The 15,196-nt window shown below is 46.4% G+C and overlaps 1 protein-coding gene across 2 annotated transcripts in view; it reads right to left on the bottom strand.

Annotated features, from left to right (window-relative positions):
- Positions 1-11,924, bottom strand: part of MREG (melanoregulin) — a 60,974-nt gene extending 49,050 nt beyond the window's left edge. The window contains exon 1 of one of the 2 annotated variants that reach the window (XM_084779494.1): positions 11,476-11,924. In XM_084779494.1, the coding sequence (XP_084635620.1) occupies positions 11,476-11,570 (95 nt within the window). In that variant the 5' untranslated portion in view covers positions 11,571-11,924. The remainder of the gene's footprint in view (positions 1-11,475) is intronic. The other variant, XM_084779495.1, reaches the window with a different exon arrangement.
- Between the last annotated feature and the right edge of the window lie 3,272 nt (positions 11,925-15,196).

The raw sequence follows: 15,196 nt of genomic DNA, 5'->3' as shown, positions 1-15,196 counted from the left end.
AGGATGCAGGACCACAAGTTAAAAGCCTGTCTGGACTACAGAAGACTTTAGCATGCCTGGTGGTTCTTTCTGTTTCTTTTGCCTTTGAACACCCAATGACGGTGATGCTTCTCAGTTACTAGCAGGTAAAAATGATGCAAGAGTAAGAATCCCACTTCCCAGGGTTACCAGGCAACACTCATGAGAGATGCTGTTACCTGTGGCATTACATCACATGTTCTATTTTGGCCTCTGATAATATGTCAAGAGGCTGTACAATTATTGGGGGAATTCGGCCCTTCCCTCCATCCATCCCTCCCTCCCTCCCTCCCTCCCTCCCTCTCTCTCTCTCTCTCTCTCTCTCTCTCTCTCTCTCTCTCTCTGCCTAACAGTGTCTGCAGCTAGGAGCCTAGGCCCACAATTCATATTCAGGTAGGTTTTTACGTAGCAAGAGCATGCTTTTATAAGAGATAGAGGAAAATTATGTCACAAATGTGAACCCAAAAACAATGCTTTGCACTGGGCATGGTGGCGCACACCTGTAATCCCAGCACTTGGGAGGCCAAGACAGGCAGAACACTGTGAGTTCTAGGCCAGCCTGGTCTACAAAGTGAGTCCAGGACAGCCAAGGCTACACAGAGAAACCCTGTCTTGAAAAAAAAAAAATGCTTTGGATGGCTAAGGCTGTAGCTTACTGTTAAGAGTACTTACTTGGCATACACGAAGCCCTAGGTTTGGTCAGTGCCCCAAGACAAACCAAAAAAACCTTAGCTCACTCACTTTTCCAAAATATTCTACGGCAAGTTTAAGTGTCCCCACAAAAGGTATATCCAAGCGCTAATTCCCAGTAGCTGTGAATGAGACCTTGTGAGAAAACACAGGCTCTAAAGATGTTATGAATTACAGGATGTTGAGACAAGGTCATTCTGGGTTTTAGGGATGTCACTAAATTCAGTGATCGGGTCCTTGTAAGTAAGAGAAGAAAACTGAAGGCTCAGAAGAAGAGTGAACTGTCGGCCACCAGCCAGGAAACACCAGAAACCCCCAAAGCTGCAAGAAATGACTCACTCTGGGCATCCCTAGGCCAGTGGCTCTCAACCTTCCTAATGCTGCCCCGGACCCTTTCATACAACTCCTCATGCTGCAGTGATACTTCAACCTTAAAATTACTTTCGTTGCTTCTTTATCATAACTGTAATTTTGCTTCCGTTATGAATCGTAACGTAGATATTTTTGGAGACAGAGATTTGCCACAGACTGAGAACCCCTGCCCTGGAAGTCTCCTGAGTGATCATGGCCCTGGCAACACCTCGATTTCAGGCTTACGACACACAGAACTATGAAGGAACTCATTTCTGGTGGCTGCAAGCCACCACATGGTTATTGTGACAGGCCTGATCCACCTCACGTGTTTCTTATAATTGGTAACATGAAATGTTGAGCCAACCGACGTAAAGTGACTCAGCACTTGAGAAGCCTCAAGTGCCAGTGACGCTGTCATTGTTGGCCCTCCCCTCTGTGCAATGGTCCGTGGATGCTAACGCAATCACTTTTTACCCTGCTTTAGGAATGTAGTCAGCGTGGGGAACAGAGGCACACAGAACCTAAACCTTATATGGATGGTGGATATGATCTGTGATTCATTACTTATAAGACTTCCACATGCTACTGGCAGCGAGCAGTGAATACAGATTGCAAAGAAACCTTAGCTTTCTTTCAGACTGTAACCTGGGCTAGGCCAGATAGGGCCATGCGTCCTTTCTCCACGCCTGGGTTTGTTCTTGCACTGTCTTCTGTTAGCAAAGTCTACTTTGGGGCAGGGGTGGGGGTGGTGGGGAGTGGGGGGAGGGGAGCAGCTGGGGACTCAGCTAGTATACACAAGGCATTGAGTTCCATCCCCAGCACCTGAGGGGACGCTTCTTCCACTGTGAGTTTTAAAGCAGCCCTGGGCGGCTGAAGAGCTGAACAAACATCTGGCTTCACCCTTCCTGAGTTTCCAGGCTTCTTCCTGACACCACAGCCTCAATGGGTCTGTACGGCACGTCAGGTTGCAGAGGACGCGAGTTGACAGACACCCTGCAATGACTTTTCCACGTCACGATTAAAGCCTGATCGTATTTTATAGATAAAACTCGAGGCCCAAAGAGATTGTCTCCCAAATCTCACAGCCGCCTGAAAGCTGGACCGAGACCCTGGTCTCCAGCCTCCCACCGTGTTTGCTCATGGGGGCCCAAGTTGCTCACAACATCTGAACTGAAGAAATAAAAGGGTGGCTAGAGGGATGGCTCATTTCCTAAAGTCCTAGACAAGTGTTAAGGACCTGGGTTCAGATCCCCAGGGTCCACGTAAGGAGCCAAGCATGATGGAAAGTACCCATAATCCCAGCAGGAAGGGAAAGAGAAAGAGACTAAGATGGCAGAAGCTAAGGCAGTGATAGCTAACAATGGCTACAACATATTAAGTTGTGAGTTTCTACAAAGCAAGGCATGGAAGTGTACAAGTGTGTGCCCTCTCACATGCAGAGGCCAGAGATCAACCTCTGGTTGTTTTTTTTTTTCCCCCACAGAGAATGCCACCTTGATTTTTGAGACAGGGTCTCTTACTGGTCTAGAACTAATCTAGTAGGCTACAAAGGACCTTGAGTATCACCACCTCTTCAGCTGGTAGGACTCCCCAGTGCTGGGGTTGCAAGCACCCACTCTCATGCCCGACTTTTTTTACATTCGTGCTACAGACAAACTCAGGTCCTCATGCCTGTAGAGCAAGCCCTTCATCAACTGAGCTATCTCTCCCTCCCCTACAGACAGGCTCTGAACCAGACACACATGGATTCACACGGTCCTTTCTTCTTCAGACAGGGTCTGGTATACCTCAGGCTGACCCCTCTACTCACTATATAACCGAGGATGACCTTGAGCTTGTGTGTGTCAGGGTCTCACTGTGTCGCCCTGGCTGACCTGGAATTCTCTATGTTGACCAGGTAGGCCTCAAACCCACAGGGATCCACCCACCTCTGCCATGGAGTACCGGGATAAAAGGCATGTGCCACCACATCCCAAAGACCTTGAACTTCCTGTCCTCCTGCTCCCAAGTACTATACTTACAGGTGTCTGTCATCACAATGTTTTGGCTTGGGTTTGTTTTTTCTTCCCCTAAAGATGTATTTGTTTTATATGTGTGGGTGTTTTGCCTGCATGTGCACGCCTGGTTCTCTTGGAAGCCAGATGATCGCCATCAAATCCCTTGGGGCTGGGGTTAAAGCCAGTTCTGAGCCACCATGTGGCTGTTAGGAATCAAACTCAGGTCCTCTTAGAAAAGCATCCATGCTCCTAACTGCTGAGCCATCTCTCCAGCCCCACAACTGGCTTTCAGATACAACCTCTCTTATTAGTTATGATCTTGAGTTTATTATTTAATTCTTGATGCTCAAGAGTCCTCATTTACGGGGCTGGAGAGATGGTTCAGAGGTTAAGAGCATCTGGCTGCTCTTCCGAAGGTCCTGAGTTCAATTCCCAGCAACCACATGGTGGCTCACAACCATCTATAATGAGATCTGATGCCCTCCTCTGGCATGCAGGCCCATATGCAAGCAGGATGTTGTATACATAATAAGTAAATAAATCTTTAAAAAAATAAAACTATATTAAGATTTTTTTTTAAAAAAAGAGTCCTCATTTATGAATAGATAACATCTCTTTTGGTCACAGTGCAATATATACAAACAAATATCACTTATGAGCTGGGTATGGTGGCACACACCTTTAATAATCCCAGCACTCTTGGGATCCACAGCAGGTGGCTCTCTGTGAGTTCGAGGCCAGCCTGATCTACAAAGCAAGCCCAGGACAGCCAAGGCTACACAGAGAAACCCTGTCTCGAAAAACCAAAAGTAAAAATAATAAAATAATGCCAGCACTCGGGAGGCAGAAGCTGGCAGACACCTCTGTGAGTTCAAGACTGCAAAGCAAGTTCAAGACAGCCAGGGCTATTACACAGAGAAATCCTATCTCAAAAAACCAAAGAAAGAAAGAAATATCACTTATACAAGAGCCTGGATGAAACAGATTTCACTTAGAGGTCACCTTTGGAGGTGGAAGAAACTGAGGGTGAAGATGCACATGATAGTGCCAGGTACAGGGACATCATCACTCTGTAAGGTCCAAGTCAGAATTGTTGTCTGTTTCATTATTCATCATAATCTTTAAAAAATAATTTTAAAGCCAGGCAGTGATGGCACACAACTTTAATCCCAGCACTCAGGAAGCAAAAGCAGGCGGATCTTCCGTCAGTTTGAAGCTAGCCATGCAGAGAAAGCCTTTCTCAAAAAACCAAATAATAACAACAACAACAATTTTATTCAATTTGTACTCCATTGGGTCCCAGTGTGCCGGGTACTGCAGGGCATACAAAAATAAGAAGACTTCAGCCTCCAGATGCTAACTCTGAAGATCTAGACAGCATCTCTTAGCCTCACCAGACTTACAATATACACTTTATAACTGGGACAGCTGGCAGAAGACAGGAAGAGGCCCAAGGATAAAAGTAAAGAGATATCTTCACTTCTTAGAAAGCTTTCCCAGCATATCCTCAAGAAGGTAGTAACTGAAATGGCCTTACAACCAGAGTGAGGCTTCTCAGAAGAAAAGAAAATAGGAAATTGGAGAGAAAGCTCACCAGGTACAAGGCCTTGCTGCACAAACATGAGGACTGAGTTCAAATCCCAAGCATCCATGTAAAAGGCTGAGTACGGCCATGTTCACACTCCTGCCGTCCCTGTGCTATGATGGGGGCAGAGACAGGAGGATCACTGGGGCTTGCTGCCTGCCAGCCCAGCTCTGGGTCCAATAAGATCCTGTCTCAAGAGAATAATGTGTGGTGTGAATGCAGGCTATCAGGGATCCTCCTGCTCACACACTTTGCATACATTACACACACACACACACACACACACACACACACACACACACACACACACACAAACACTGGGGATGTTACAGGAAATAAAAAAGCTGGCCCTGGTGACAAGCATGACATCACAGCAAAGACAGCAGGTAGGAAGCCAGCTCGCTAGCTGCTTACAGAAAGACAGTGGATGCTAAACTAGACTCCGAGGAGGAGGAAACGTGAAAGAACAGGTACAAGTAAGCGTCCAGCATGGCAATAGGTAGCGAGTGCACCGAAAGAGGACCAGCCAATTATCTTCGCTTGCAACTCTCAAAAACACAATATCCATCTAACTAGAAGTCTGGTTTCAGGATCGGGAAAAGGCCAGGAGCCCAATACATGGATGCTATCTATAGCGGCACGTCCCACTCGGTCACCGCCCTCCTGTTGCATCTAAGCATAGCTTTTATCTCTCTTGTGTATATGTGTGGTGTGTGGACACGTGCATATGTGCGCATGTGGAGGCCCAAAGTTGATGTCAATCATCTTACGTCTCTCTACCTTTTCTGTTGAGGCGGCTCTTTTGCTACATGGAGCCCTCAGTTTCTCATAGTCTTGATAGGCAGCTTGTTCTGGGAATCCTCTCCTACCTTCCAAGCACTGGGACGACAGGCAGGCTGACACACCCACCCCAGCTTTTTAATATGGATTCTGGAAATCCAAACCCCTGTCCTCAGGCACAGCAAAAGTTTTACCTGCTGACCATCTCCCCAGCCCTGAGCGCAGCTTTTAGAGCCGTGTTTCACAAACTGTCCACAGACCACCCACAGCCAAACCGCCATGTATGGTTTCTAAAATGCAGAATCCCAGGACTGCCCTAGACGTGTTTACCAGTCTCTTTGGGATAGGTACCAGAAGCTGCATTTATAGCAAGCTTACCAGATGGTTCTATTAAAAATAAATAATAATAATAATAACAACAACAACAACAACAACAAAAATCAACAATAGTCAAGAAGAAATTGGGGGTACAGGCAACCACCTTTCAAAGACATTTGTGTGTGATACAGACAACATCAGAGAAGGGCAGTTGAAGGTCATAGTATCATCAAGGTGAATGGCTACTCAAGGGCAACCACAGGCCGTTTCTAGAAGGAAAGGAGACAAGCCAGAGAGAGAAAACACAGGGCACATCTGAGGAAAATAAAATCTTTTCTCCCCAGAGACAGTCCCTCACAAAGCTAAAAGATCAAGGTCAAAAATCTGCTCAGACTGGCAAGCAAGCTGAGACTGACTGAGAGCTGCATTTCCAGGACTAACATGAGTCCCCAGTGCAGTTTCTGAGGTGGCCACACATATGGGCAGCAGTGTAGCCTCCCGAGGCAGAGGCAGGCAGCTGGCTGTGAATTCGAGGCCAGCCTGGTTTACAAAGTCCAGGACAGCCGCCATAAAATAAAGAAACCCTGTCTCAAAAAACAAAACAAAACAAACAAAACAAACAAACAAACAAACCAGTTTGTTGTAAGGGGAAAGAAAAACAAGGCAGGAAGAACTAAAGCTCTCAATAACAATCTGAACCATGTAGTCACATGACTTTACCTCATCAGTAAGTACTTCCCCCAGGCTCTTTAGAAACAGGATAGCAGGTGACGTGACCCAGCAATTCCACCCTGAGAGCTTTACCCAAGGGAGCTGAAACCATGTCTACACAGAAACCTGGTGCACACATTATTCCTAACAGGCAAAAGGAGAAATAATCCAAAAGTCCGTAACAGCTGAACAGATAAACACAACATGATAAATCCACACAAAGACGTAACATTCAGCCATAAAAAGGAATGACGTGTTGATATGCACTCCAACACAATAAACCCAGAAAGCCATCGTGCTAAGTACAGAAAGAAGCCATACATGAGGCCAAAAGTGACCCCAGTTACACAAAATATCCAAAACAGGAGCTGGGCATGGTGGCACACACCTTTAATCCTAGCACTCGGGAGGCAGAGGCAGGTGGATCACTGTGAGTTCGAGGCCAGCCTGGTCTACAGAGTGAGTCCAGGATAGCCAGGGACACACACAGAGAAATTCTATTTCGAAAAACAAAAACAAAGCCGGGCGGTGGTGGTGCACGCCTTTAATCCCAGCACTCAGGAGGCAGAGGCAGGTGGAGGCAGAGGCAGGTGGATCGCTATAAATTCGAGGCCAGCCTGGTCTACAAAGCAAGTACAGAACAGCCACGGCTACACAGAGAAACCCTGTCTTAAAAAAACAACAAACAAAAACAAAAAAATATCCAAAACAGGCAAATCAATAACACCAAAAACATAGATTACTGAATGTTTGGTAACCACTAACTAGCAGTAAGAAGAGTAAGAAAATTGACTGCTAGAAAAGTGCTAGTTTGTTTTGTTTTGAGAGGAGCTAAAAATTATATCAGAATTAAACAGTACCAATAGCTGGTTGGAAAGATGGCTGTAGAGGAATGTTAATTCAGAACATGGCTGCTCTGGCAAGAGGTCACATTGACCCAGCTGGAATGCAGACAAGGGCTTTTAATCCTAGGAGACAGAGACAAGCAGAGCTCTGAGTTCAAGGCCAGCCTGGTACAAAGCAAGATTCAGGTAAAGAAGAGTTTAGGCCCAGGCTTGGTGATACATGCCTTTAATCCCAGCACTCAGGAGACAGGTATGCAGATCTCTGAATTCCAGTCCAGTTGAGTCAGTGAGCTGAGAGGCAGGGCAGTTGAGTTTAGTTCACAGCAGTTCAGTTCCTGGGATTCAGAGGCAGTTTTTACTGGGAGAGTTTTACAAAGACAGGTTGAAGAGAGAACAAGCTAGACACAAGTGAAGGCAGGCGAGCCAGAGAATGAGAAGGAGCCAGAAGATTAGAACAGATTGCTAGAGGTAGTTTGAGGGCAATCAGAGCAAAAAGTTAGAAGCTCAGAGAAGCCAGATTGATTCAATCAGCTTGGAGAGACGTGTAAGCCAGAACTGCTGAGTTGAACCAGCCAGCCAGAGTTCAGAAAGAGATAGAAAGGGGAAGCTTATTCAGCAGTAAGTCTCAGAGGCTGAAAACATTCTAGGACTGGATTAGATTGTACAAAGGCAAGAAGCTCCCAGGACTAGGCCTAGGTTAGCAGACATAGGCAGTAAACTCTGAGCCAACAGTTGCATCTGGTGAATAAAAGATATTTTAACAGATGGCTCAACTGCTAACTATGCTTGCTGCCAAGTCTGATGACCTGAGTTCGCTCTCCAGGAATCACATGGTAATAGAAGAGAACTGGCTCTCAAGTGGTCCTCTTCTCTGACCTCCACACATAAGCTCAAGCATGCCAACACACACACACACAAACAGAATACAGTAGTGATGGTGAATGATTTTGTACATATACTAAAAACCAATGATGTACATTTTTAAAAAATAAACTAGGGGCCAGAAAACAGTTACTGGGTAAAGTACCTGTCATACAGATATGTGAGAACTAGAGCTTGGGTACCCAGCAACTACATTAAAAAATACCAGGTGGGCATAATCATCCTCCTGAAATTCCAGCTCAGGAGGCAGAGAGAGGGGATCCCCTGAGCAAACTGGCTAGCTTGCAAACTCTGAATTCAAGTGCAAGATTCTGCCTCAAAATATAGGGTGGAAAGCAATCAAGAAGACCCCTGACATCAACCCCAGGCCTCTAGACGCACATATACCTGCACACACACATGTGCACCCGTGCACCTGTGACCATGCATGCACACATTCATGCATGCGTGCATACCAATGTCACACAACTATGTAATACTAATAATAAAACTAAAACAAGGAATTCAAACCAGATCTTCAGATGACTTGGGTAGACCAGAGCACGCAAGCTGCCACAGACCTATGTATCTCACTATCTCACGTGCCCATTAATAAGGCGGCCTTCCAAAATGTGTTACATGCCAGGCGTGGTGGAGCACGCCTTTAATCCCAGCACTCAGGAGGCAGAGGCAGGTGGATCGCTGTGAGTTCGAGGCCAGCCTGGTCTACAAAGCGAGTCCAGGATAGCAAGGCCAGACAGAGAAACCCTGTTTCGAAAAAAACAAAAAACAAACAAACAAAACAAAACCTGAAATATGTTACATCAAAATGGTGCCAGCAGAACACTAAACCACATGAGACAAGTCCACTCATATTCACGTGCTCACAAGAACAATGAAAATTAATACTAATTAAAATTTATGGAATATTTACCATGCTGTCAGACACCATATTAAGCGCTTGGCATGTATGATCTCCTTTCCTTTCTCCCTGCAATCCTTTGAAGCATATACTGTCATCATCACCCTTAACAAAGATATGAGGAAACCGTGGCACAAATAATCTTAATAACTCTGGGCCCACTTATGTGACTCATCATTGGCCTCATCAATACTTTGCTATGCTTCTCCAACTGACTATAGCTTCCTAATCTGTAAGCAGTTCTTTTTATATAAGTGCTTGTATTTAAACTTCTGTAGCCGAGGCTGCCTTCAACACCTGATTCCCTGCCTTCATCTCCCAAGTGCTGAGATCACAGACCTGCCCCACCATGCCAGGCTACCCGCTATGTTCTTAAAAAAAAAAAAATTTAAAAAGCACAAAATTCACAGTCTTTCACACACTGGACATAAAACAAGACAGAGGAGGGGGGTCTCGATTTCAAAATAAAAGTTAGCTGAAGTCCAGCAATCCTAGAAAAAAAAAGCTGTTTCGATGTTTCTGAAACTAAATTGAAGGCTCTCTTTCCTAATAATCAGGAGGCTGGAGTCCTGAGATAAACTTTTACTTTTTTTTTTTTTTTTAATTTTACACTGTTATCTATTGCCTTTTAAATTAAGTATAGGTAATTCAGTTTCTCTCTGCCCAAAGTAATCTCAAACTCTAAGTGAGAAGGCTGTTAGCAAAAACAACCAAACATATGTTAGCTGGAAGAGGTGGAGCATGCCTTTAATCACGGTACCCAGGAGGCCAACGGATCGCTGTAGAGGCCAGCCAGGTCTACAGTTCTATACAGTGAGCCTCGTGTGTGTGTGTGTGTGTGTGTGTGTGCGCGCGCGCTGTGTGTGTAGCTACGTATGTATACAATGCCTTGTGTGTCTACAGTCCACGGAGACCCTCACCAAATAAAGAAATGATAAATTCCAAGGCCTAAGTCACAAGATGATGAAAAAGGGCAACGTGATCAAAGATGACTACTGGAAAAACAGCATTTAGGAAGGGGTAGAAGGGCAAAAGGTCACCAGTGGCCTCAAGCTCGGAGGGACTAAGCGGGGATTGTTCCTTCGGCCGGCAGCTACCGCGCAGTGCTTAATGAGCTGGGAAATAAGAGCAGACAAGCAGGGTGGGTTATGTAACTCCAGAGTCAGGGGAAGTGTCTGGACTTGACAGAATGGGGAAAGGTAAGCCGGCTTCGGAAAGAGTTGTGCAAGCGCTGTTGTAGTCACTGCATATTCCTTAAGGAAGCGGCCCGGGCCTTAGAGCTTGCTCACCAAGCCTGGAATGCCATCCTATATCCTGTACCCTAATTTCATTCTAAATATTCTGTTTCCTGAGCCACGACTTGGTGAAACTTGAATTTCAGCAAACTCCTTTTAAAAACAAACTAAAGCTGGGCGTGGTGGCCCACGCCTTTAATCCCAGCACTCGGGAGGTAGAGGCAGGCGGATCTCTGTGAGTTCAAGGCCAGCCTGGTCTACAAAGGAAGTCCAGGACAGCCAAGGCTACACAGAGAAACCCTGTCTCGAAAAATCAAAAAACTTTTTTTGGGTGTGTGGGGGGGGTAGGGTTTCTCTGTGTAGTCTTGCCTGTCCTGGACTCGCACTGTAGACCAGGCTGGCCTCACAGGGATCCACCTGCCTCTGCCTCCCAAGTGCTAGGATTAAAGGCGTGCTCCTCCACCGCCTGGCCAAAAAAAAAAAAAAAAAAAAAAAAACATTTTTAAGGAAAAATAAAAATCATACAGCTGTCGGAGCCCATACCCACACCTGGATATATCTTACTTCTGAGTGTCTTTTTCTCCTACCCTTAGTGCTTATGCTTTATTAAATATCATATGGGGGGGGGAAGTCAAGCAAAGCTGTGCTTCTTCACAAAGCCTCTAAGCACATAGGTAATGAGCATTAAATTTCTTCCCATTTCACAGCTTAAGCTACACGGAACAGTCAATAGGCTGTCCCTGGTATAACACGCGCTGTTTTTAATCACATGAAAGATTTTCTCAAGCCTAGTCACTGAAATCGACTTCTTTCGGTCATGACTTTGGATGAGATAGCTAAAGTTTTTAGCTGAGTGACACAAGAAACCCACGCTCGTCCATTTCATCCGCTGAGACCCCTCTCCACAACCCTCTGGGAACATCTCTTCCCGGCCCTGCCCCTGCACCAATCAGTAGCACCCCAAGGGCATCAGCTGCCTCTGAAGAGCTGCGCTTTCCGAGCCAAACAACGTCGGAACTAAGGATCTTAAGCCTACAACGTCTTATCCAAGGCGTGCTGTGCGGGGGCCGGGGGCTCGGATGGCGCCGCGGTGTGACCTCACAGTACCCTCTCCCCGGTTCAGAGGACACCCGGGTGCCCACCCCGCGCCGACACGCACCTGACCAGCGGCTCCTTCTCCGGCTGCGCGGGCTCCTCCAGGCACCGGCACGGGCAGCAGCAGCAGGCGCTCCGCAGCCAGCGACGCAGCCCCATGGGGAGCGAGGCGGGGACCCGGAGTCCCGAAGCCGGGCGCGCGATGGAGACTAGGGCGGGGGGGACGGGGGCGGCCGCGGCGTCACGGGCCGGGCCGTGCGCATCACGCCGCGGCCAGGCAGGGGTACGCGAGCCGCGCGGTTTCTGCCCGAGCTTTTTTCCCTCTCTCTCTTTTAATTCCCCGGTTGCCTCCGGAGCGCATGCGTCCCCGAGACGCCCCGCTGCTGCCCTCTAAGGAGCGAGCGCGCTCCAGCCGCACCGCAGAACCCGGGGGTGGCCGCTGGGTCGCAGGGGGTCTGCAGCACGAGGCCGAACCCAACCGTCCTTAGCTTCGCTGCGGAGGAAGTGAAAGGTCTCCCACAATACACCCTTTGAAAAAGTTTTTTTTTTCTTCAAACGTCCAGCCCTTGAACAGTACTCAAGAGGGCGTGGGGGGAGGTGGGGTGCGGAGGGCGGAGGGAAGCAACTCCTTGTGAGTTCTAAAGTTATTTAGTTGGTTATGCGATTCTATGATAGAGATGTATTTTTGTGATTTTAGCAAGTGGATGCTGGGAACAGAATCTCAGTAGTCTGCAAGAGCGGCAAGCGCTCTTAACCTCTGGGCTTGGCGGCATAGGCCTGTAATCCCAACGGAGGCAGGCAGATCATTGCGAGTTCAAGACCAGCCTGGTCTACTAAGTGAGTCCAGGACAGCCAAGACTACACAGAGAAACCCTGTCTTGAAAAAAAAAATACATCTTTCCAGTTCCCAAACCCCCTCCTCTTTATATCCAAACAGCAGTTTACCCCACCCATTTTTAATTTTTTTTTTATAAGTACATCACTCCTTCCCCTTCCTCCATCCAACCCTTCTCATGCACACATTTCTGTGCCTGGCTTGCTTTACCCAGTGTCATGCAGTCTGTGCTGCATCAGTGTGTGTACCTTTCAGTCTGCCTAACCCGAATACGTGATGTAATCTTACGGATGCCAGAGTGTTATTTAGCTGGATGATGAGCATGAAGACCGATCTCAACCTTTTGTACTAAGGTCCGGCCACAGGGCACATCCTTGAACAGATGACCTTGGGTGCAACTGCATCAGCTGAATAAAGATGTGGTTGAACTGCTGCCTCTTTAATTTTGATGAGTCTTGCTAAATTGCTCTCCAGTAAACAATTCCAACTTAGACTCTGCTATAGGAATGTCCTATCCCCAATACAAGATACAAGGATGTAGGCTTCGACCTTTTCCAAACCTACTTTATTTGTAAGAATTAAAGAACCCTAAATAAGTTCTTACACCTCCCTTTCAATCCACCTGCCCTAGATAGGAGAGAAAAGAGGTTAATGGGAACAGGAGAAGTAGACCTTTCTGGACTCAGTTCCTGGGAGCGATTCCCCTGGCGTAGTTGGCAGGATTTCATCAGACCAGCAATTCAAACAAAGTTGCTGCTGGGACCCAGAGCCCCAAAACCCAAAGCATTATCTGGAGCATTTCTCTAGGAGAATCTTGGAAGTGGAGCGATGAACAGCCAAACAATACCAAGACCCCAAAGCCCCCACCTCTTGTTTTGGAGATATATATATATATATCCTCTCAGCGTCTGTACTAAGATGTGTTTCAGCTGGCAAATATGAAGCCCTCGAATGAGGTTCCTCTTCTAGTGGATAAACATCACCTGTTCTCTCACAAGTCTGTTTCCCATCCCACACTTGGGATCAAAACAAAACCATATTTATATCCGCTATACAAGGGTTTTGGTTTTTGCCAATTTGATTTATTCGATAAATATCAGCTATGTGTGAGGCATGTTTTAGGACATGTGGATTCAGCAGTGAATAAGGCCAGCAAAAAATAAGTGAACATTCTAGAAGGAGAGTTGGATAGACGAAATAAGTATTTATCAAGTATGTTACTAAGTTAGGGTATACTATAGAAAAAAAAATAAGGCAAAAGGGATAACAAGTGCCTTGGAGGGGAGTGTGTGCCTAGAGGTCAAAACCAGAGTCTTGCTCACACTAGACACAATCCCTAGACCCTCAGCTGGCTCACATAGCCCCAAACGACTTCAAACTCCCAATATAGGTGAACATGACCTTGAACTTCTGACCCTCCTGCCTCCACCTCCCAAGTGCTGAGATTACAGGCATGTGCTGCCACACCAAATTTATGCACTGCTGGGAATCAAACTCAGGGCTTCGATTATGTCAGTCCAACACCATCCCAGCCCACTGTATCTCTTTAATGACTCACATCAAGAGGTTAGCATCCAGCCTTAATAAGGACTGTGTCCAGTTTATGCCTACTTTTAAATTGCTAATATTTTTCTCTCTCGTTTGAATTTTAAGACATACTTGAAATAGCTGAACTTCCCTTTTTTAAAGTTCATTTGCCAAGACTACACAGAGAAATCCTGTCTCGAAAAACCCAAAAAAAAAAAAAAAATCATTTGAAGTCATTTCTTACAGGCTAGAGAGATGGAGCTCTCAAGCACTGGTTCAGTGGTCCTGAGTTCAATTCCCAGCAGCCACACAGTGGCTCACAACCATCTGTAGTGGGATTTGATTCCTTCTTCTACTGTAAATGAAGACAGAACACTCATATAGATAAAATACGTGAACAAATTTTTTTTTTAAAGACTAGGTATTTTTTTAAGCTCACTTATTAAATTTGTTTTGGGGATTGGGGTGCTTTGAGTGCCCAGACACATGTGAGGTTCAGAGGATAACTTCCAAGAATTGATTCTATCCTTCCACTATGTGGGTCCCAGGGATCGAACTGAGGTTCTCTGGCTCGCCTTTCCCTGAGCCACTGAGCCTGCCCTGTTTATTGGCCCTTTAAGGCCTATCACCTCAGTGTCTGTCACAGTTGGTTGTCTTCCTGGAAGTTGACTCCCTTCTTGCTTCTCTCATGTTCATGAGAGAACCCCCTGCTTCTCCTCCACATCCAGCTTCTCTCCATCTTCAGCTTCTCTCCACCTCCAGCTTCTCTCCATCTTCAGCTTCTCCTCCTCCTCCAGCTTCTCTCCTCCAGCTTCAGCTCTGTAGCAGAGCACGTCTAACAAGCCCATTTCCCCTTTCAGACATCCTTGACAGAGAAGCAGTGAGCTTCCTCCTTTCAGAGAGATTCCCCACTGCTCCACCGCCTGAGTAGATGCCAGCATCGCCAACCAGCACCGCAGTAGCATCTGACATTTACCAAGTGCCCCTTGGGCATCTCACGACAGAGGAATTGGCAGTCCCCTGGGGACAACTGGTGACTCACAGACAGAGCCATCAGCTGCTTGTTTTCAGGGCAGAACTAGGAAAGGGGCCAGCCTCTATTTTCAGACATCCTCTGTGTCAAGGAAAACTCTGAGTCTGTTTTTAAAACAATTAGTATAGTTTGGAGTCTTCCCTCACACAGCACACAGCCTTTAGGAATTTGCTGACAGTTCCTGAGAGCTGGAATAGATAAAGGCCAGGTACAGAAAGGAAACTGAGAAAATCCCAATGCTATATCATGAGTGGATTCCTCCAAAAATCTTTACTGTTTGCATGGAAAGATCTGTTTAATTTTGATGGCACTACTTAGGAACTGTACCTACACAGAGAAACCCTGTCTTGAAAAATCAAAAGGAAAAAAAAATAAAAATAAACAAAAACT

This window comes from Acomys minous (genome assembly GCF_964271855.1).
Source record: "Acomys minous genome assembly, chromosome: 4".
Taxonomy (NCBI): Eukaryota; Metazoa; Chordata; class Mammalia; order Rodentia; family Muridae; genus Acomys; species Acomys minous.
This window is presented reverse-complemented; position numbering and strand designations above follow the sequence as displayed.